This window comes from Schistocerca americana, chromosome 5 (assembly GCF_021461395.2).
Source record: "Schistocerca americana isolate TAMUIC-IGC-003095 chromosome 5, iqSchAmer2.1, whole genome shotgun sequence".
NCBI classification, from domain to species: domain Eukaryota; kingdom Metazoa; phylum Arthropoda; class Insecta; order Orthoptera; family Acrididae; genus Schistocerca; species Schistocerca americana.
The window spans coordinates 218508593-218530241 of NC_060123.1; the positions used below are offsets into that span (position 1 = coordinate 218508593).

The 21649-nt window shown below is 42.2% G+C and overlaps 2 protein-coding genes across 2 annotated transcripts in view; one reads left to right on the forward strand and one right to left on the reverse strand.

Annotated features, from left to right (window-relative positions):
- Nucleotides 1-21649, reverse strand: part of LOC124615432 (peroxiredoxin-6-like) — a 234719-nt gene that overhangs the window by 90731 nt on the left and 122339 nt on the right. The window lies entirely within an intron of this gene.
- Nucleotides 14962-20225, forward strand: LOC124615433 (peroxiredoxin-6-like). Its single transcript, XM_047143319.1, has 4 exons — nucleotides 14962-15107; nucleotides 19323-19479; nucleotides 19592-19809; nucleotides 19921-20225. The coding sequence occupies exons 1-4, from the start codon at nucleotides 15025-15027 to the stop codon at nucleotides 20123-20125; spliced, it is 663 nt and encodes a 220-aa protein (XP_046999275.1). The 5' UTR covers nucleotides 14962-15024; the 3' UTR covers nucleotides 20126-20225.

Consider the following 21649-nt stretch of genomic DNA (forward strand, 5'->3'; position numbering starts at 1 on the left):
ATACGAGTAGAGGAGAAGGTATCCAACACACCAGAATCGCCTATTTCAAGTCAATTCACATTCGATAATACACTCCTGGAAATTGAAATAAGAACACCGTGAATTCATTGTCCCAGGAAGGGGAAACTTTATTGACACATTCCTGGGGTCAGATACATCACATGATCACACTGACAGAACCACAGGCACATAGATACAGGCAACAGAGCATGCACAATGTCGGCACTAGTACAGTGTATATCCACCTTTCGCAGCAATGCAGGCTGCTACTCTCCCATGGAGACGATCGTAGAGATGCTGGATGTAGTCCTGTGGAACGGCTTGCCATGCCATTTCCACCTGGCGCCTCAGTTGGACCAGCGTTCGTGCTGGACGTGCAGACCGCGTGAGACGACGCTTCATCCAGTCCCAAACATGCTCAATGGGGGACAGATCCGGAGATCTTGCTGGCCAGGGTAGTTGACTTACACCTTCTAGAGCACGTTGGGTGGCACGGGATACATGCGGACGTGCATTGTCCTGTTGGAACAGCAAGTTCCCTTGCCGGTCTAGGAATGGTAGAACGATGGGTTCGATGACGGTTTGGATGTACCGTGCACTATTCAGTGTCCCCTCGACGATCACCAGTGGTGTACGGCCAGTGTAGGAGATCGCTCCCCACACCATGATGCCGGGTGTTGGCCCTGTGTGCCTCGGTCGTATGCAGTCCTGATTGTGGCGCTCACCTGCACGGCACCAAACACGCATACGACCATCATTGGCACCAAGGCAGAAGCGACTCTCATCGCTGAAGACGACACGTCTCCATTCGTCCCTCCATTCACGCCTGTCGCGACACCACTGGAGGCGGGCTGCACGATGTTGGGGCGTGAGCGGAAGACGGCCTAACGGTGTGCGGGACCGTAGCCCAGCTTCATGGAGACGGTTGCGAATGGTCCTCGCCGATACCCCAGGAGCAACAGTGTCCCTAATTTGCTGGGAAGTGGCGGTGCGGTCCCCTACGGCACTGCGTAGGATCCTACGGTCTTGGCGTGCATCCGTGCGTCGCTGCGGTCCGGTCCCAGGTCGACGGGCCGTGCACCTTCCGCCGACCACTGGCGACAACATCGATGTACTGTGGAGACCTCACGCCCCACATGTTGAGCAATTCGGCGGTACGTCCACCCGGCCTCCCGCATGCCCACTATACGCCCTCGCTCAAAGTCCGTCAACTGCACATACGGTTCACGTCCACGCTGTCGCGGCATGCTACCAGTGTTAAAGACTGCGATGGAGCTCCGTATGCCACGGCAAACTGGCTGACACTGACGGCGGCGGTGCACAAATGCTGCGCAGCTAGCGCCATTCGACGGCCAACACCGCGGTTCCTGGTGTGTCCGCTGTGCCGTGCGTGTGATCATTGCTTGTACAGCCCTCTCGCAGTGTCCGGAGCAAGTATGGTGGGTCTGACACACCGGTGTCAACATGTTCTTTTTTCCATTTCCAGGAGTGTAAAAAGGAACCTCAAAGAAAGGATTGTAATTGTTTCCTAACGATACGATTTTCACCGTGAGTGTTAAAATTGCTTCCATGGTTACAATGATTTCAAAGGCTTCTTACTTTGGGAGGTCCTCGTTCAGAGAATTCAATATTAGGAATAGAGCCGTAGTGTGGTCTAAACTGACGAGTAATAGTGAATGAATTAGTGACACAAATGAATTCATTAATGGCTCAAATGAATTGCATGAAATTATAAAAAATTAACATCTACGACAGTGGTTCAAAATGTTCAAATGCGTGTGAAATCCTATGGGACTTAACTGCTAAGGTCATCAGTCCCTAAGCTTGTACACTGCTTAACCTAAATTATCCTAAGGACAAACACACACACCCATGTCCGTAGGAGGATTCGAACCTCCGCCGGGACCAGCCGCACAGTCCATGACTGCAGGGCCTAAGACCGCTCGGCTAATCGCGCGCGGCGACAGTGCTTCCCAATTCTTCTGAGACCATCACCCATCAGTGCAATCAGATATTAGCTATTACCTTACCTCCATCCCGCCCCCCTCTAATCCTCTTCCTCCAATATTAGCAACATTAGCACGTAACTTAACTTCAAAAATTAAAAAAGTTGTTTGAACTCATTCATTTTTAAAATCACCAAAGGTAAGCATTCATTTTTTGCCTGTTTTATTAAAACTGAATTACATGAATCAATGAGATTATTGGTACTGTTTATTTCACAACATTTTTATAGAATGATGAAATTTATCTCATAAAAAAAATGTAACTATCCACACTTGGGGTAGACACTTGTTAGAAAACATGCTTCCTCTGTACAAGTCCCCTCCTTAGCGACACTTATTTCGCCTACCCCCATGTACTCCAGGTAATATCAACCAAATTAAAAGGTATCTATATACCTTCACCTACTGGTTGTAAATCACTTGACTGCCGGAAATTGGAAGACTTCAGGCTCCAAATGTTTTGTGCGTGACCACTGCCACTAATAATAATACAGGGTGACACAGAATAACGGGAATGTTTGAAATGTGTAGTAGGTGGCAGCACTGCGGGTTCGTGGCAGTTAGCGACTAAACAGTCCGCCATTTCAGTAATCATGTGTAAGTAGGCTGTTTAGGTTTTCTTATTGGTAACGCCACCTCTGTATAAAAATCACTGGCTGTGCTGTGTGCAGTCTGTGTCTAGTTTGCATTGTTGTCTGCCATTGTAGTGTTGGGCAGCGGCAGCTGGAAGTTAACAGCGCGTAGCATCGCGCAGTTAGAGGTGAGCCGCCAGCAGTGGTGGATGTGGGGAGAGAGATGGCGGAGTTTTGAAATTTGTCATGAACTGCTATAAATATTATGACTATTAAGGTAAATACAGTGTTTGTTCTCTATTAAAATCTTTCATTTGCTAACTATGCCTATTAGTAGTTAGTGCCTTCCGTAGTTTGAATCTTTTATTTAGCTGGCAGTAGTGGTGCTCCCTGTATTGCAGTAGTTCGAGTAACCAAGATTTTTGTGAGGTAAGTGATTTGTGAAACGTATAGGTTAATGTTAGTCAGGGCCATTCTTTTGTAGGGATTTTTGAAAGTCAGATTGCGTTGCGCTAAAAATATTGTATGTCAGTTTAAGCACAGTCATGTACAATTGTTCAAAGGGGACGTTTCACATGGATCAATGGAACGGGTAAGAGCTTGCGTTAGCCATAAAAATATTTTTTTAACAGCGATAGTCTGGTAGCGGCGCAGTTAGAGTTTCGACGTTTTTATAGTTTAGAACGTGATGATGCCTTTCCGTCGAAACACGCTATAAAATTTTAGATTAATAACTTTGAAGAGACTGGATCTACACTCAAGAAGAAACCAACAGTGCGAATAAGAAGTGTGCGTTCTCAAGCGCACATTAATGTACGCGAGTCTGTCTTACGGAGCCCACGGTGTTCAATTCGCAAGCAAACAGTAGTGGTTGGAATGGCTCGGGAGAGCGTTGGCAGATTCTTCATCTTGATTCAAAATTTCATCTGTACAAATTACAGTTCGTGCAATAATTGGAGGACAACGATTACCAGTTACGATTAGGATTCTGTCAACAAATGTTGATAAAAATAAACAATGATGATGAATTTCTAAACCAGTGCCGATGCCAGATGCACATTTTCATCTCACAGGTTATGTGAATAAACAGAACTACCGTTACTGGCAAACACAAATCCTAATGACGTTCATGTGCGCACTTTACACGCTAGTAAAGTGACAGGATGGTGTGGTGTTTCATCACATGGGATTATCGGAGCGTATTTTATCACAAATTAACAGGGAAACACAATAACTGCCATGCCGATCGTTACATGGAGATGTTACAAACTTTCGTTACACCTGCATTGAACAGCTTTCCAAACGTTCAATAAGCCTGGTTTCAACAGGACGAAGCGACATCACACACTGCACGGCAATCAATGGAAAATGAGCGAGAATTGTTTGGCAACAGTGTGATCTCACGATTCGGTAACATTGCCCGGCCCCCTAAATCGCCAGATTTATCCGTTTGTGAGTTTCTCTTGTGGGGCTACCTCAAGAGTAAAGTCTATACAACTCGACCAAGAACTCTGGATGAGTTAAAACAGAGAATTCGGGATGCAATTCACAGTATCCCAGCTGAGATGTTAGAGCGGACAGCGATGGATCTCAACAGCAGATTTCACGAATGTATTCGTACAGTAGGACGCCATCTAAGGGATGTAATTAAAAAAAAGATAAGTGCCATCAATGTTTCGTAAATGAGAAAGTTGTAAGGTTTCAATTATTATGAATGCAATTTCTTTCCTTCATCACTTCTACTTTTATTGGAATGTGGAAATGTTCCCGTTTTTCTGTGTTACCTTGTAATAATAATAATACCGTTAGGTTCCACAGCAGTGTAGTACAACAATCTGTATTGTGTTGTGTTGTAATTAGTTTCTTTTTGTGAAATGAATATTGGAGTAAATTCTGATCTGTTGTGGGAACTACCAACAACGCGAAGAAGGCATCTCCATGAGATATTGCAGCATACTGGATGTGATATATATGTCTCAATTTCACTGTCAAAGATGCATGGTACAAAACATGTGTATAGAGGATGTACTATGTGAGGAAGATATTTTTCATACATTAGTTTCACAAGCTGTAACCTGCACCACATTGTGTTGGCAAATGCAAGTATCTGAAAAAAAATTAAATTCTGATAACTTATGTAATTAGTATTACAGTCTTATAATATAGTGATAATAATAATGATCTTTGAAAAATAATTCAATTTTGTGACCATAATATAATTGAAGCCTTTTGTTTTTACACCTCAGAAAATTACATTTTACCTTTCAGGGAGCTACTGATCTAGAAACTCGGCCAAAACGTTTTTAAAGAAAAACTTCAACAAATCCATTATAAATGTTTCTGAAAAAAAATTAAAATTATGTCTGACGCGGCCTTGCACTCATGTGCCTGCCCGCTAAGGGCAGGAATTCCATCGAGTCAAAGCCCATTACTCAATTTTAGTTTTTATCGCAGTCCACACTCTCTGTGGAAAACTGTCATTTCTAAGTAAAAAAAATTAGTTCCTTCTGTTGTGGTATGCATTGTCTATCGCAATTAATAGCAAAAAGTAACACGGGTAAAACATGCTAACAGAAGTACTCAGGGATCCGCAAACGAGCCGATTGCGAGACATTTGCAAACGTCTGTTTACGAAGTGCCACTGATTTCAGTATGACGTATTGTGCTAGGTAGTACAAATATTTTTGAAATGTAAACATTTCGATTAAATCCAATTTATTTTGTCTCAAATTTGGCGTAAACCAGTATGTCTGCCATAGATATCGAAGGTACTCCTGTCCATAATGTTTTTTGGGAAGGGTGTGTGACCCAAATGAGACGTACCCCTAGTCCGCAATCCACAAATTCACTGAGAAACATTGTTGATGTGGCATCTGGTTAACGTATGTTACTTTACGTCGAATTTGGGCCCATTTAAATGGAAAGTTAATCGCAAACTTTACATATCAAATATATTTCTACTAACTAAAACAAAATTTGTATTACGAAACGGCTGAAAGACACCCGTCGGAGTTGCGGGTTGCCTACCTTACGGCTTCCAAAGACAACAAAATTTGATTTTCAGAAATTCATGTAATAATTGACCTAATTTAAAAATTTGAAATGCTGTGATCCACTCATTAAGAGTTATAATCTTTCTTTAAAGGTTGAACCCTGTAAGTCAAGTTGTAAAGCTAGAAACTATGTCTCGCAGCAGTGTAACTGAGCTCGGGAGTTACCCAGACTATCTTCATCCAGTACTTGAGAATGACAGTATTTAGCGACACCCAATAGATTTAACTACAAATAATTTCAAACCTTTTCGAAATTTTTTCTGGCTGACTCTTCCGCCTCTCCCCCCCCCCCCCCCCCCCCAACACACATGACACACACACACACACACACACACACACTCAAAGTAATGGAAGGAAAAACGTTTTATTGCTTACTACATTTCCCCTGCTCAGGAGATATGACGTCATACACATTGAGATGAATGAGAAACTGTTTTACGAGCTTCTAGCATGCTGAAGCAGATGTGGGTCAGCAACTTCTGTTAACCAATAACGAGAAACCAGTCCAAAGTTGCAAATTTCACTTCTTTTATTCACTCGATGACTGGTTTCGGAACGGTGCCCATTTTCAGATCGTCGTAGCATAAACAAAAAATAGTATTTCCGAAAATGCAAAACCGTGTCAAAAATGTGCAAACGAACAGTTACAGCGTCCCTAAACTAGTCATCGAGTGTATAAAAAAAAGGGAAATTTGCAACTTTTGACTGGTTTTTCGTTTTTGTACGTAGGGGTTAGATTTTTTACGGAATCAGGGGTGGGTACGGGGGAGGCTTGGGGGTTTAGCGGATTCAAGCTAATGTTACTACTTGACGTAACCATAAATTCGCAGTTATTTCGCTAGTTTGCGTACCACGTTTACTGGAACGGCTTTGCTTCTGTAATCGTGTGCTTTTCATCTGTCTTATTTTTCGCAATTAATAGTGATGCATCCTTTGCATTAGGGCAGAGTTTGTAAGCATTAGAAAGCCTTTGAATCACCAAAAGTAATAAATTATGAAATTAAGAATTGCATGAAAAATATTAAATTGCAGTTCGACATTTTAATCAAGTAACAACCTGTAGCATGCAAAGTTTCAAGGCTTGATTGTAATATTTCTATATATTTTTTAGTTTCTTATTTCTTTTGTCAGAAGAATGAAAACGTTGGCATACACCTACGAGTGTTGTCGCTCACTGGCTCAGATAATATTCGCGATTGCGTGTTCGTCTTTTTTTTTGCAGTTTATTGTAATTAAATTAGTCTGCCGAATTAAGTCATACACAATCTTTGCTTTATGTAATTTCAGTTTTATGAACAAGCCAGTAATTTCGTAAAGCACACCACTCCTGCCAGGCTGTAATTTTAACTTCATGCAAGACACCGTTTATTTTTATGTAGTTATTCCAATAATGATACACCTACGGTGTGATCTTGTTTTATCTGTGTGGGTTTGCAATACGTTATGTCTAGTTTATATTGTGCGGTGCGAGGAAGACTGTCCCAAGGCGGCGTACCATGTCACAATTTAAACAGAAAAAGGAGACAACTATTTAATTGGGTATGGAAAGAAGGGAGGCAGGAGTGGTCACACGTTTCTTTCACGCACAGGAGAGCGGCACGAAATGTTGAAAAACCTGAATTGGCAGACTATTGAAGATCGCCGCAAATAATTATGCGAAAGGCTTCTTACAAAATTCCAAGAACCGTTACTGAGCGAAGAATCTAGAATCATTTTACAGCACTCAAGATTGAACTAATTACAACTCACACAGAGCTATTTAAATAGTCATTCTTGTAGCTCTCCATTCCTCATTCGAAAGGCAAGAAACTCTTTAACATATGTTATAATGATTAGTGCCCTCTGCCATGCACTTCGCAGTAGTTTGCAGCGTTTGTAAGTGGACTGTATCCCTTGCGTTGTGCACGAAGTGACAGAAACACGTAGTTAGAATTTCACTGATTTTTCGAAAAGCGTCCGCCGTGCTCCCTATGCTGTTTCCAGCTCGGCGGCGCGAGTCTTACTGACTGAATCTAAGTCGCTCACAGTGACTCGGCACAATGGCGGCCCGTGCGTCCCTGAGGCTTGCGGTGGCCAATGGGGACTCGGGCAGCGAGGCACACTTCCCTGTGACGATGCTCCGCCATCGGCAGATGAGGGGTTCCGCCGCGCCAGGCGTAGAGCCAACGTCTGGGGTCATGAACCCTACGAAAAACATTTTGTAAAAGCGTTTAAATTTCCGAATTTCTCTACTTGTTTCCAGACCGTAAAGTAGCATGAAGACTAGCAGTCTCGTAAAGGGCAAAGGAAATCTAGCTGAACAGAACTGGAAGACAATGATTGTTAGAGTTAGAAAGTTCCATAAAATTTCAAGTAATTTTCTATTTCGAACGCATATTTTGGAACTCGTCACTATGTGTCGGTCTTCCGTTACAAGGTTTCCTCTTCTGACATTCTAAACTACACGACACATTCTCTAAGGACAAACTTGTGAAGAAATCGCAAGATGGAATTTCCACATACAGTATACGACAAAACGCTAGGATACAGTTCTCTTGTTTCCTGTACTTCTTACTCGGTTGTTGTTGTCGTCTTCAGTCTAAAGACTTGTTTGTTACATCTCTCCATGCTACTCTGTCCTGTGCAAGCCTCTTCATCTCCGAGTATCTACTGCAATCTGCTATCTACTGAATCTGCTTACTGTGTTCATCGCTTGGTCTCTGTCTACGATTTTTACCCCCCTTTCCCCCCCCCCCCTCCCCCCAAGCTACATTGGTGACCCCTTGATGCCTCAGAACGTTTCCTGCCAACCGATCCCTTCTTTTAGTCAAGCTATGCCACATATTTCTTTTTTGCCCAATTCTGTTCATTACCTCCTCATTTGTTACGTGATCTACCTATCTAATCTTCAACATTCTTCTATGGCACCGCATTTCGAAAGCTTCTATTATCTTCTTGTCTAAACTGTTCATCGTCCATCTTTCACTTCCATATGTGTCTATACTCCATACAAATACTTTCAGGAAGGACTTCCTGACATTTAAATCTATACTCGATGTCTACAAATTTCTCTTCTTCAAGAATACTTTTCTTGCCATTGCCAGCCTGCATTTTATATCCTCCCTACTTCGACCATCATCAGTTATTTTACTTCTCAAATAGCAAACCTCATTTACTACTTTTAAGTGTATCATTTCCTAATCTAATTTCCTCAGCATCACCTGATTTAATCAGACTACATTCCGTTATCCTCGTTTTGCTTTTGTTGATGTTCATCTTGTATCCTCCTTTCAAGATAGTGTCCATTCCGTTCAAATGCTCTTCCTAGTCTTTTGCCGTCTCTGACAGAATTACAATGTCATCGGCAAAACTCAAAGTTGTTATTTATTCTCCCTGGACTTTATGGCTCTGAGCACTATGCGACTTAACTTCTGAGGTCATCAGTCGCCTAGAACTTAGAACTACTTAAACCTAACTAACCTAAGGACATCACACACATCCATGCCCGAGGCAGGATTCGAACCTGCGACCGTAGCGGTCGCTCGGATCCAGACTGTAGCGCCTAGAACCGCACGGCCACTCCGGCCAGCCCCTCGACTTTAATTTCTACTCCAAATTTTTCTTTTGTTTCCTTTACTGCTTGCTCAATATACAAATTGAATAACACTGGGGAAAGGCTACAACCGTGTCTCACTCCCTTCTCAACCACTGCTTCCCTTTCGTGCCTCCCTACTCTTATAATTGCCATCTGGTTTCTGTACAAGTTGTAAACAGCCTTTCGCTCCATGTGTTTTACCCCTGCCACCTGTAGAGTTTGAAAGAGAGTATTGCAGTCAACGTTGTCGAAAGGTTTCTCTAAGACTACAAATGCTATAAACTTAGGTTTGCCTTTCCTTAACCTATCTTCTAAGATAAGTCGTAGGGTCAATATTGCCTCGCGTGTTGCTACATTTCTCCGGAATCCAAACTGATCCATCCCTAAGTTCGCTTCTACCAGCATCGAGCTACATGACTGGCTCTAAACCACTCAGATTACTGCTTGAGATGGTTGTCGAATTACTGTTGGAGCGTATACGACTGGACGGATAGCAACGTGAGAAGGAAAGTGAGCCAGCAGATATAGAAGCCAAGTCCACGCCGGCGACTGGAAGGCCGAGGCTTTACGTAACGCCGCGTGCTGTGCGGACCCGAGCGCACCGGCCAAGGCTGGTGACGCTGCGTTTGTTGTGTGTCTCCGTCTCTCTCTAGTGCCGGCGGTGACTCGCCGAATCCCAGGACGCCTTTCCCTGCTGTTCTTCTGTTGCAGCCGCGTCATCCACGTAGCGCTGGATGCAGTACCTTGCGCTTAGAGAGTCTCTGTACAAATTTTTGCATCCTGATTGGATCTTAAAAGCTGCTCAGGTTCGATTCCGATCGTTTTGTTAAAAATCATGAGTGCTTTGAACGTTTATAGCGTCAAAAGTAAGTATTTTGTTTATCGTTTATCGTTAGCGAGGGGGGGGGGGGTCGAGGTTGGTGGGGAGGGGGGGGGGGGGGGGGAAGAGGTCTGCTTACAGTCGAGTTCCCACTCTTTCCTTGTCCTGCTCCACCTTTGCCTATCTCGAAGTTGGCGAGACGCAGACTTACTTTTCATTTATCTACTGTCGAAGGACAGATCGCCACGTCTTATGTGTTTAATAAATATGGTCAGTTTCAATTCTTGGTGCTAGGCTGCTGCTCTGTCACATCTCCATAAAACTTTCCTTCGAGTAGTCGTAATCTCGCAAGGTACACAGGAATACTGAGAAATGTGGAAGGTAGGAGATGAGGTAGGTAGTGGGGGAAGTAAAACTGTGAGGGAGAGTCGTACTTGGATAGCTTGATCCGGAGCCGCGTGACTGCTACGGTCGCAGGTTCGAATCCTGCCTCGGGCATGGATGTGTGTGATGTCCTTAGGTTAGTTAGGTTTAAGTAGTTCTAAGTTCTAGGGGACTGATGACCATAGATGTTAAGTCCCATAGTGCTCAGAGCCATTTGAACCGTTTTTTTGATAGCTTGATGTGCCCGCAAACGAGGTACAAACCTGTTTTAATAATTTCGTCCGTATTATAACGTTCTCACCTTAACCAATGACCAAACATCGTCCCATCTCCATATCGTTCCGTACTCTCAATTCACTTCCTTCTACAACTGCAGAGGAGAAATATGGGAATTTAATATTTGTTTGTTACTTCCGGTACGCTTTCGATCTGAGAGACATATCGCTGACTGAAGCATCAACGGGAATGCTATGGTCATTCAAGAATTCAGCTTGTTAAATTATGTAAGTGTTATTTCGTTTTGGTTTAACGTAAGATTGCTTTGATATCAAGAGCGTGAAACAATATCAATATTGAAGAAGGCACCTCAGTGCCGATGATGGATTTGTTTTTCAACAACGAATATGGATTAATAATGGAAAGTCTAGAATAAAGTAGATCAATACTTTTTTTCAATTTCTACACATGACAGAAAAATCAGACACCGATGAAAACTGTTTTGGCGAGCGATGGAACGGCAAAAGTTAAAAAAAAGAAAAACGTAGCTCAGCTGGTAGAGCATTTGCCCGCGAAAGACACAGTCCCAAGTTTCGAATTTTAACTTGCCAGGAAGTTCTGAATCAGTGCACATTTCGCTGCAGAGCGAAAATTCACTCTGTAAATTACTACTCCTTGCCCGTCGTCTATGCCGACGTGGCTGTCTAAATTATCTTTTCTCTGGCCGACAAAATGAAGTGGGCGTTTGAGGTACTCCACAGAACGGAACGTTGATGGGATGGGCCTGAGATATTTTTCTGACATCTAGGCGCTCAGAAAGAGTTATTAATAGTGTGATGAAACATATGATTGTGTGGTGAAAAATTGAACTATCTTTTTCGAAGTGATCAGCGCGGGTGAAAAATAAAAATCTCAAAAGACGGCTGATGGAAACACTGCGGCAGTTGGAAAGTCTACAGGCAGTAAACACACGGTCTGAAAGGCGTACTTCTGAAAAAGGGTAGTGTATTTAGTGCAACATGAACACCATTGTCGAGTAGGACATCCTGGACTGTACCGGATAATCAGATGCGATTGCTTTGCTGCCGTATGCGAAGAAAGGAGCACACAAAATCAGCAGAGTTTAGGAGGCAGACTCCAACCTATACATTTGGGAAAAAAGTACAAGAATCAGTCGATAAGAAATTTAGTCTCCAGATCAGAGCAATGCGGTCTAAATATCACAGATGCCCTCGTGGGCACTGAACGAATATAGTCACGTGGTTCCAAATTAATTCACCTTTTGACATATGGTACATCGCCAGAAATGGTCGCTACACTTTGACGGAAGTTGGCTGCTAGGGAGGAAAAGAGTGTTGTTATGTTTCGCTTCCATTAGAAAGCTCCATCTAATTGTATGAGGATATGGGACACTGTTAACGGCACTCTGCGCGTTGGATGGGGACGCTACGCTCGACCTTCGTACTATTCGAGAGGAATAGGCCATATGACAGAATCTCCTTTCTATTTATAACAGGACAACACGACTCTACACTGAAGAAGCACTCATCACACACAATGCACCTGACATTTCAAAACAGGTCGGAGGAAGGCAAAGGAAAATCAGTTCCATTTAGCCCAGCGTTAGAAAATGGTAGCAGTTTTGGAAATCAGTTTCATCATTAAAGAATTCCTCCCTTACGATTAATTTAAGTTCGTCCAGAAAGCAGGTGTTGACAGATGTGAAAATTACCGAACTATCAGTTTAATAAGCCACAGCTGCAAAATACTAACGCGAATTATTTACAGACGAATGGAAAAACTGGTAGAAGCCGACATCGGGGAAGATCAGTTTGGATTCCGTAGAAATGTTGGAACATGTGAGGCAATACTGACCTTACGACTTGTCTTAGAAGAAAGATTAAGGAACGGCAAACCTACGTTTCTAGCATTTGTAGACTTAGAGAAAGCTTTTGACAATGTTGACTAGAATACTCTCTTTCAAATTCTAAAGGTGGCAGGGGTAAAATACAGGGAGCGAAAGTCTATTTACAATTTATACAGAAACCAGATGGCAGTTATAAGAGTCGAGGGGCATGAAAGGGAAGCAGTGGTTGGGAAGGGAGTGAGACAGGGTTGTAGACTCTCCCCGATGTTATTCACTCTGTATATTGAGCAAGCAGTAAAGGAAACAAAAGAAAAATTCGGAGTAGGAATTAAAATCCATGGAGAAGAAATAAAAACTTTGAGTTTCGCCGATGACATTGTAATTCAGTCAGAGACAGTAAAGGACCTGGAAGAGCAGCTGAACGGAATGGACAGTGTCTTGAAAGGAGGGTACAAGATGAACATCAACAAAAGCAAAACGAGGATAATGGAATGTGATCGAATTAAGTCGGGTGATGCTGAGGGAATTAGGCTAGGAAATGACTCACTTAAAGTAGTAAAGGAGTTTTGCTATTTGGGGAGCAAAATAACTGATGATGGTCGAAGTAGAGAGGATATAAAATGTAGACTGGCAATGGGAAGGAAAGTGTTTCTGAAGAAGAGAAATTTGTTAACATTGAGTATAGATTTAAGTGTCAGGAAGTCGTTTCTGAAAGTATTTGTATGGAGTGTAGCCATGTATGGAAGTGAAACATGGACAATAAATAGTTTGGACAAGAAGAGAATAGAAGCTTTCGAAATGTGGTGCTACAGAAGAATGTTGAAGATTAGGTGGGTAGATCACGTAACTAATGAGGAGGTATTGAATAGGATTGGGGAGAAGAGAAATTTGTTGCACAACTTGACTAGAAGAAGGGGTCGGTTGGTAAGACATGTCCTGAGGCATCAAGGGATCACAAATTTAGCATTGGAGGGCAGCGTGGAGGGTAAAAATCGTAGAGGGAGACCAAGAGACGAATACACTAAGCAGATTCAGAAGGATGTAGGTTGCAGTAGGTACTGGGAGGTGATGGAGCTTGCACAAGATAGATTAGCATGGAGAGCTGCATCAAACCAGTCTGAGGACTGAAGACCACAACAACAAAAAGTTCGTCCAGATTTCCGAGTTGAACTACAGATGAAAATATGTCGAAATCTTCGCACTTTTTCCAGTTCTCCTAAGCTCTTAATTCAAAGGTACATCGATACATATAATATCGAACATTAAATTCAGAGTCTACTAAGTACTAATACGATTCAGTCTGATGAAAGGGTGCTGTAGGAACACTGTATCAAAAGCAGTAAGCTTTCCAACATTTATTGAAAAACCGCTTTTGACTCCACAATACGTACAATATCTATGAAACGACGAGGGAGATTTTTGACATGGTGATCCCTTCCGTTATTACTTCCCGACAAGTGATGATCGAAATGATCGTTGTGTTGAAAATCTACTGACAGCACTCATTGAATGATAGCGCCAATTTTGATTGCACCAGAGGTGGGAATCTTCCAGCATGTCGGTCAGATGCACTGAAGATGGCTTAATTATATCGGCGAAACTGGTTCCTCAGTAAAACAACAATCTGAAATTTAGAAGGCTGAAAGGCGTTTTCATTAGACATCCTGGAGCGATTTAGAGTGCAACAATCACATAAAAGTAATCACAGATAACGGAAATGCCAGATGTTTTCATTGGAAGAATCCTTGCAAAGTGCTGTACACCCACAAAGGAGGTTGCATACAAAACCCTTGTTAGACCAATACCTGAATGTTGCTCGTTAATCCGGGATCAGTACCAAATAGGATTGATAGACGAAATAGAAGAGCAGCCAGTTTCTGTATAGGTTCATTTAGAAAGCACGACAGCACCAGGGAGATACAAAGCCAACTCTAATGGCACACGCTACAAGTGACGAATTCTGCATCACTGGGTTTTTTTAATGTTAAAATTTCGAAAGCGTATGTTCCTAGAACTGTACCAATATATTGCTTCGTCCTACATACATCTCGCGGCAAGATCGTGACTGTAATATTGAGATAATTTCGTGGTCACACGAAGGCTTACCAATAATCGCTCTTCATGCGCAGCAGTAGCGACTGGAAATGCAAAGGTCAAATGGGGCAGTGATACACAATGTACTTTCGGAACCCATAAGGCTGGTTTGCGGAATATGAATGTAGAGGGTAGATTTAGGTTTTCACCCGACGCTCAGTTCCTGAGTATAGGGCTGACCTTGAGAAAGCAGTAGTTCGCTGGAAACCGTTGCCATTCATCCTCCACGTCTCCCCGTCTCCGCCTTTGCGTACCGCAGCGTCAGTGACGGCGTGCTTACGCGCTGGTCTACAGTGGGGGCTCCCGCTTCGCAGTGACTGTGAGATAGCAGTGCGGGTGACGCAGCACGGAGCGCGGCAGATATAAGCAGCGGCCGCAGCCTTCCCAAGTCAGTCTGCACACCACCGACCACCAGAACAGAGGCACAGAGGCAGCAGCATGAAGCTCGAGAGCATCGTACCCAACTTCAAGGCGCCCTCCACGCAGGGGCCACTGGACTTCTACAAGTGGAAAGGCGACTCGTGAGTACTCCAGCTGCAATACTCACATTTCTGTGTTGTTCGTCATTCTACGGAATACCACGATTTTCATCTCTCAACATGTCCTGTATCAACAAAATAATAGCCGTATACTTGTACGTCAGCCGGCCGGAGTGGCCGTGCGGTTCTAGGCGCTACAGTCCGGAGCCGAGCGACTGCTACGGTCGCAGGTTCGAATCCTGCCTCGGGCATGGATGTGTGGGATGTCCTTAGGCTAGTTAGGTTTAATTAGTTCTAAGTTCTAGGCGACTGATGACCTCAGAAGTTAAGTCGCATAGTGCTCAGAGCCATTTGAACCATTTTTGAACTTGTACGTCAAGCTCTTCTGCCGTTTACTACAGAGTATTTAATGGTTTATCTCCCATTTCTATTCTACGCATTATCTGTAAATTAGGTCTCGCTTCTCTCAAATTAAATCCGTTACATTTATTTCGCAAAAAAAGTTTTGCTAGCCTCGTCGTTTTACTATCGAGAAAAGCTATCCTCCTGATAAGAATCTGTCTTCCTCAGCCACTTACGTCTTGTAGTATCACAAATCCCCAAGCTGCGACATAACGCAAGCCGTTTGATTCCGTGCTTGTAATAGTATTGTAATTGTTTTATACATTTCTTTGCTTATCTCCTTTGCAATCGATTAGGAGCTCCCTTCAGCAAAATACGTGGCGGCTGCCAAATCATTTTTACTTGTCACAAAGCCATGCACAAAACGAATCAAGTGTTTGCATTGCTTTCTTGTTTTGTGACCTTCTTTATTGGTTTCAGGCAGAGACTATTTCCGCAGTGGCAATTATGTCTCTTAATGATACAAACAGGATACTTAACTATTTCTTTCGAAAATATACAACAGAATGTATTACATAATCAAACTGTGTTAAGAAGAACGAAAAATTGTGTGAGATAATTAGTCTACAAAATTACTTTAGTTTGACTCCACTTTTAGAATGAAAATTACAATTTTATATGTAACACAACTGAATAGTTTTTTTATGTTTCAGTACATATACTGAAACTCAAGGAAAGCTCTTCACTTCTCAAACTTACCCTATATACTATTATTTTAAAAAAATGTAGCTCTATTATAGCGGCAGAGTCAGACTAACGTACTTTGCAGATTAATTCAAAAAAAGTTCAAATGTGCGTGAAATCTTATGGGAGTTAACTGCGAAGGTCATCAGTCCCTAAGCTTACACACTACTTAACCCAAATTATCCTAAGGACAAACACACACACCCATGTCCGAGGGAGGACTCGAACCTCCGCCGGGCCCAGCCGCCCAGTCTATGAGCAGATTAATTATCTTGCAAAATTTTTTGTTTGCTCTTTTCTTATATTACAACATTCAGGGTGAATCACCTAAAACTTACACCGCAAATATTTCGATACTGGAACGCCATTGATATGCGGATTTCACAGATTGGAATGGTAGGCAAGGGGCCTCCTATACAGGCCATGCATAGAGTGTTATGAGTTTCAAATGTATATTTATTTTAAAAAGGTATAAGTATTTCAATGGAACAATGCCTGTTGACTCTAACACAATCAAAGGAGACTAATTTAGAACATCAATGGTATTTGTTGCAGGAGTCTAGTGCAAGTAGTTTACGAAATACCGTAGTTTGAATACTGTAAACATCGACAGTCGTTTATTCCATGTCGTTGTACAAACAAATGTGAATTTCACATTGGTGGCTACGTGCAGCACTATACAGATGTTACGGTGTCTCCGGAGGCGTTGTGTTATTAAATGAGACATTTTCTAGGACAAACGAAAGACAGAGGTGAATGCAGTATCTCCACGCAAAGGACCAATGTACCTCAAAGTTTGTGCTCTAAATGAGCAGCACCAGCATCAGTTCTAGCTTTCAGTTTGCCATGCAACCATTGCTGCACACTTTCTAGCATTTCAGTGGAAACCGCAGTGCAGGCAGCGGTAATGCGTCGTTTCGTATCATCCGTAATTGTTTGGTTCAAATGGCTCTGAGCACTATGGGACTCAACTGCTGAGGTCATTAGTCCCCTAGAACTTAGAACTAGTTAAACCTAACTAACCTAAGGACATCACAAACATCCACGCCCGAGGCAGGATTCGAACCTGCGACCGTAGCGGTCTTGCGGTTCCAGACTGCAGCGCCTTTAACCGCACGGCCACTTCGGCCGGCCGTAATTGTTTGAAGAGGTTGACGTCTATTGGGATGTCTTTCGGCGTACACGGTACACGAAAGAACGGCAAACGTTTTACAATCACCATAAACCATGAACGTGTCTGCTGTTTTCGCATTAGGAAATACCGTCTTCCAAGCAGGTCTTATAACGTCCACTATCACACAGTACATGACAGTGCCGTCGCAATGCAATCGCAGTGTACACACAACACGATGTAAGCAACATGATGGAATAAGGAGCTGTCGGCGTCTATAATGTTCACAATACGATAATTCGTAAACTTCTTCCACTAGCTTCCTGAAATAAACACCACTAACATTCTCCTTTACATTACTTCTAGAATTTCACAGTCAATAGGCATTGTCCCATTTAAAAATTTTTAACTCCTGTACAAAACTGCACTTTGGTCAATATTTCAAAATTTGTGTATGTGCTGTCAATACACGCCCTTGCCTACAATTGTGTGAGGACCGCTACCGATAGTGCTCTCCATGTCTGAAATATCTGCGGTGAAAGAGTCAATGATTCACCCTGTATGTATCTCCTTAATGCTTAAGCTTCCCTTTTAGCCCTATCACGGTGGATAAAATGGGTCTGTTCATGGAACTAAGAGCTAGGCTAACTGAAAAATAATCTCCAAGTTTTAAAATATTTTACACTAAAATTGATCTTGAATGGCTATATTTATCACATTGTATTAGTATACGCAATAGGTCCTCTTCTATGAAGGACGAAGTACGGTCTGGTGGAAGGTATCAAATTTGTGGCATTCGTATCGGGCAGATTTAATTTGAGAAACGCGTTAACGTTGAGTAAGTGATCCACGCAATGAATGCGTATCGTTCATAATTGCGTTGCCTAATATTATTGAGAATTAAAGGATTCATATCTACATATTTTGAAGCTACCGTCTCACTATCCGAGAAAGAAACATAAGACTGGATGGGGTATAGAATTTTTCATGTGATAGCTTTGCAGAGAGCAGTGTTCTCTCCCTTTTATGTCTGTCGTCGTTGTTTCTGTATGCCACAACAATAACTTTTGTTTTTCGTCATTGCAGTCACACTTAACTTATTGTCACTCGCATTATTGATTCCTGTACACAGGAACACATTGCGATGATACGTCATAAATTCAACATTAATGCTTCTGAAGTAATCTAGTATCGGCAGATATTTAGTCTCTGAGAGCGACCAGTGATCCCTACGAAGAGTCTAACACTAGTGTCCTATTCTTACTAATATTTACTGGACTGTACTAAAAGGAACAATGTTGATATTTACTGTATGAAAGACACTCTTCTGTAACTACTGTGATGCAAAAAAAGAGAAAAATTAGGTAGTGTTTTTATTTTATTGATCTCTCAGTAGCATTAACAATATAGTAGTTACAGGAATATAGTTTAAAAGTCAATTGTGCTGTAACGTTTTACTATTTTAAATTGATTTATAGGTCTTTTATAACTTCTTAGATCCAGGTGTTTGTTACTCATTCTCACAGAGGTGCTAAATAAATTTCTTTTGTTTGGAAAATTTTCATCCATTCTGTATAAATGCAAAACAAGTGGTTAACTTCCATTTATTTTTCATTTGTAATTTTTTAGTGTGTGATTATTATATGATCACTGCTTCTTAATATTTTTCTGTCTTGGGTTCTTAGCAGATATAAAATATTCAGGTCAATTTGTAGCTCATTAATGAGTATTTTGCTTGTATTTTAGCGTCTCTGCATATCCATGTTTTTTGAAATAGTTATTGGATATGATTTTTCCATTAGACGCAGCGCTCCATGTAAGGCTACTTCTATTAAATGTTTTCTTTAGTAATCACTCCTAAATATGTAAAAATTTGACCTTTTATTTTCTTGTAACTTCGTTAATGTGCCTTCTTATTTCCTTTTTGTGTACTGGAAACAATCTTTATCCTGCAAAATAGTAATGAAGAAACAATGTCACAGAAAACGACAACTTTAAAAATGTCTTCGAAATATTTGTCACAGAGTATTAACCTGCAAATTTATATCTTTGTTGCACAGGTGGTGTGTTCTGTTCTCACACCCAGCAGACTTCACGCCGGTGTGTACCACAGAGCTGGGACGCATCGCCGTCCACAATCCAGAGTTCCAGAAGCGAGGAGTCAAGCTGCTGGCCCTCTCCTGTGACAAGCTCAAGGACCACGTCGACTGGGTCAATGTGCGTTTTCCACACTAATAACTATTTTTGAGTGTATCGTAAGATAAATAAGCTCCATAATACTTACATTTTACACCAGAGCTCGAGAATATCACCCCTGTGTTGTCCACAGGACATCAAGTCGTACTGCAAGGACATTCCCGGCGACTTCCCGTACCCCATCGTGTCCGACGAGACTCGCGAGCTGGCCGTCAAGCTGGACATGATCGACGAGCGCGACAAGGACAACGTGGAGAAGGCGATGACGGTGCGGGCCATGTACGTCATCGGGCCGGACAACCGGCTGCGCCTCTCCATGGTGTACCCCGCGTCCTGCGGCCGCAACGTCGAGTGAGTACCGCTGCCACACTCTCCACGCACGCACAGACACACACACACACACACACATTTACACTGCACTCTGTACATGGTTGATGAGACTCGTGTCTGCTGGTGTTTCAGTGAGCTGCTGCGCGTGATCGACTCCCTGCAGCTGACGGACCGGCTGAAGGTTGTGGCCACTCCCGCCAACTGGACGCCCGGCACCAAGGTGATGATCCTGCCGCACGTGCCCGACCAAGACCTGCCCAAACTCTTCCCTGGCGGCGTCGAGCGCGTCTCCATGCCCTCCGGCAACAACTACGTGCGCACCACAACTGACTACTGATACATGCGTCACATATAAACGTTCTGAGTGTAATATTATTTATGTTTGAAAATTTATTTATATTGTAAACATTATTTCTAATAAATATATGTTACTCTAAGTGTACGTTTATTTCATTTGATTATCATTTTTTTCTGAAGTAGATTTGTTTTCTTACTAAAATCTTCAGTGTAAATACACCCCTTCCTCTTTCACTCTCTTGTTATCCAATTTAGACGAAAAATACATCAATTGTTGTTTTTCTTGACTGGATCCGCAGCCATTAGACCCTTCTTGAATGAAGACATGTTCCCAGTGAGGCTGTAACTTTATGTAATACTTTTATTTGGTAGTAGCCTTTCTCAACGTCAAAGTCGTTATGAAATATATGCCTATTAACACAAAACAGCCAAACATATATCAAACACACAACTTTAAATGAAAAGATAAATCCGAGTTTCAGAATCTCAGGCAATTCATTGATAATAACGCTACAAGGATGTTACTTACATATACTTGGGCCTAACATCTACTGTCTGCAAGTCATTTGTGAATCAAAAAAGAAAATATTGGCAAAGAATACCAAAATATATTCCAGTTAGCAGTGTTGAACCTGTTTATAACGAAGACATGAACAGAATATGGTGAGTGTGCAATATTTGTACATTCAGCTATTACGCTGAATCTTGTCATTATAATATAAATCACACACAATGACGTATTGGTGGTGGTGGTGGTGGTTAGTGTTTAACGTCCCGTCGACAACGAGGTCATTAGAGACGGAGCGCAAGCTCGGGTTAGGGAAGGATTGGGAAGGAAATCGACCGTGCCCTTTCAAAGGAACCATCCCGGAATTTGCCTGAAACGATTTAGGGAAATCACGGAAAACCTAAATCAGGATGGCCGGAGACGGGATTGAACCGTCGTCCTCCCGAATGCGAGTCCAGTGTGCTAACCATTGCGCCACCTCGCTCGGTAATGACGTATTGAGAGCTAGTACTGAACATCTGAGCAATTCACTTCAACTGGCCTGAAACACTGGCCAATAGCAAATAAAAGTATTACATTGCACCTGCAGCAGAAACATGTCTCCATATATAAAAAAAAAGGTGAAGATGTGAAAATTTCGAATGTTGTAGCCTTTGATTGTGTTGACTGAATTACACTATTTTGAATGACGTAGTAATCTGAGCTAAAATAAAATGCAGCGAGAGATTATTCATAATATGTATAGATACCAGACTGCAGTTCTAAGCGTCGTAGGACATCAGAGTGTCGCAGTTGCTGATGGAGTGAGACTGGATTTATGCCTATTCTCACGTTATCCTATCTGAGCATTAAACAATAAACAAAATGAGGACAAATTTTAAAAATGAATTGAGCTACAGGAAGATGAAATAAAACTTTTACTGCTTGTGATGACGCTATAAACCTGTCAGTGACTGCATAGCGAGGGCGAAAATTTGGGATGCAACTCTGGTTAAAGTTGTGAATTTTAAAATTTTCCCGGCGAATTGACTGTTCAAACAAATTTCGGGCTTGCAG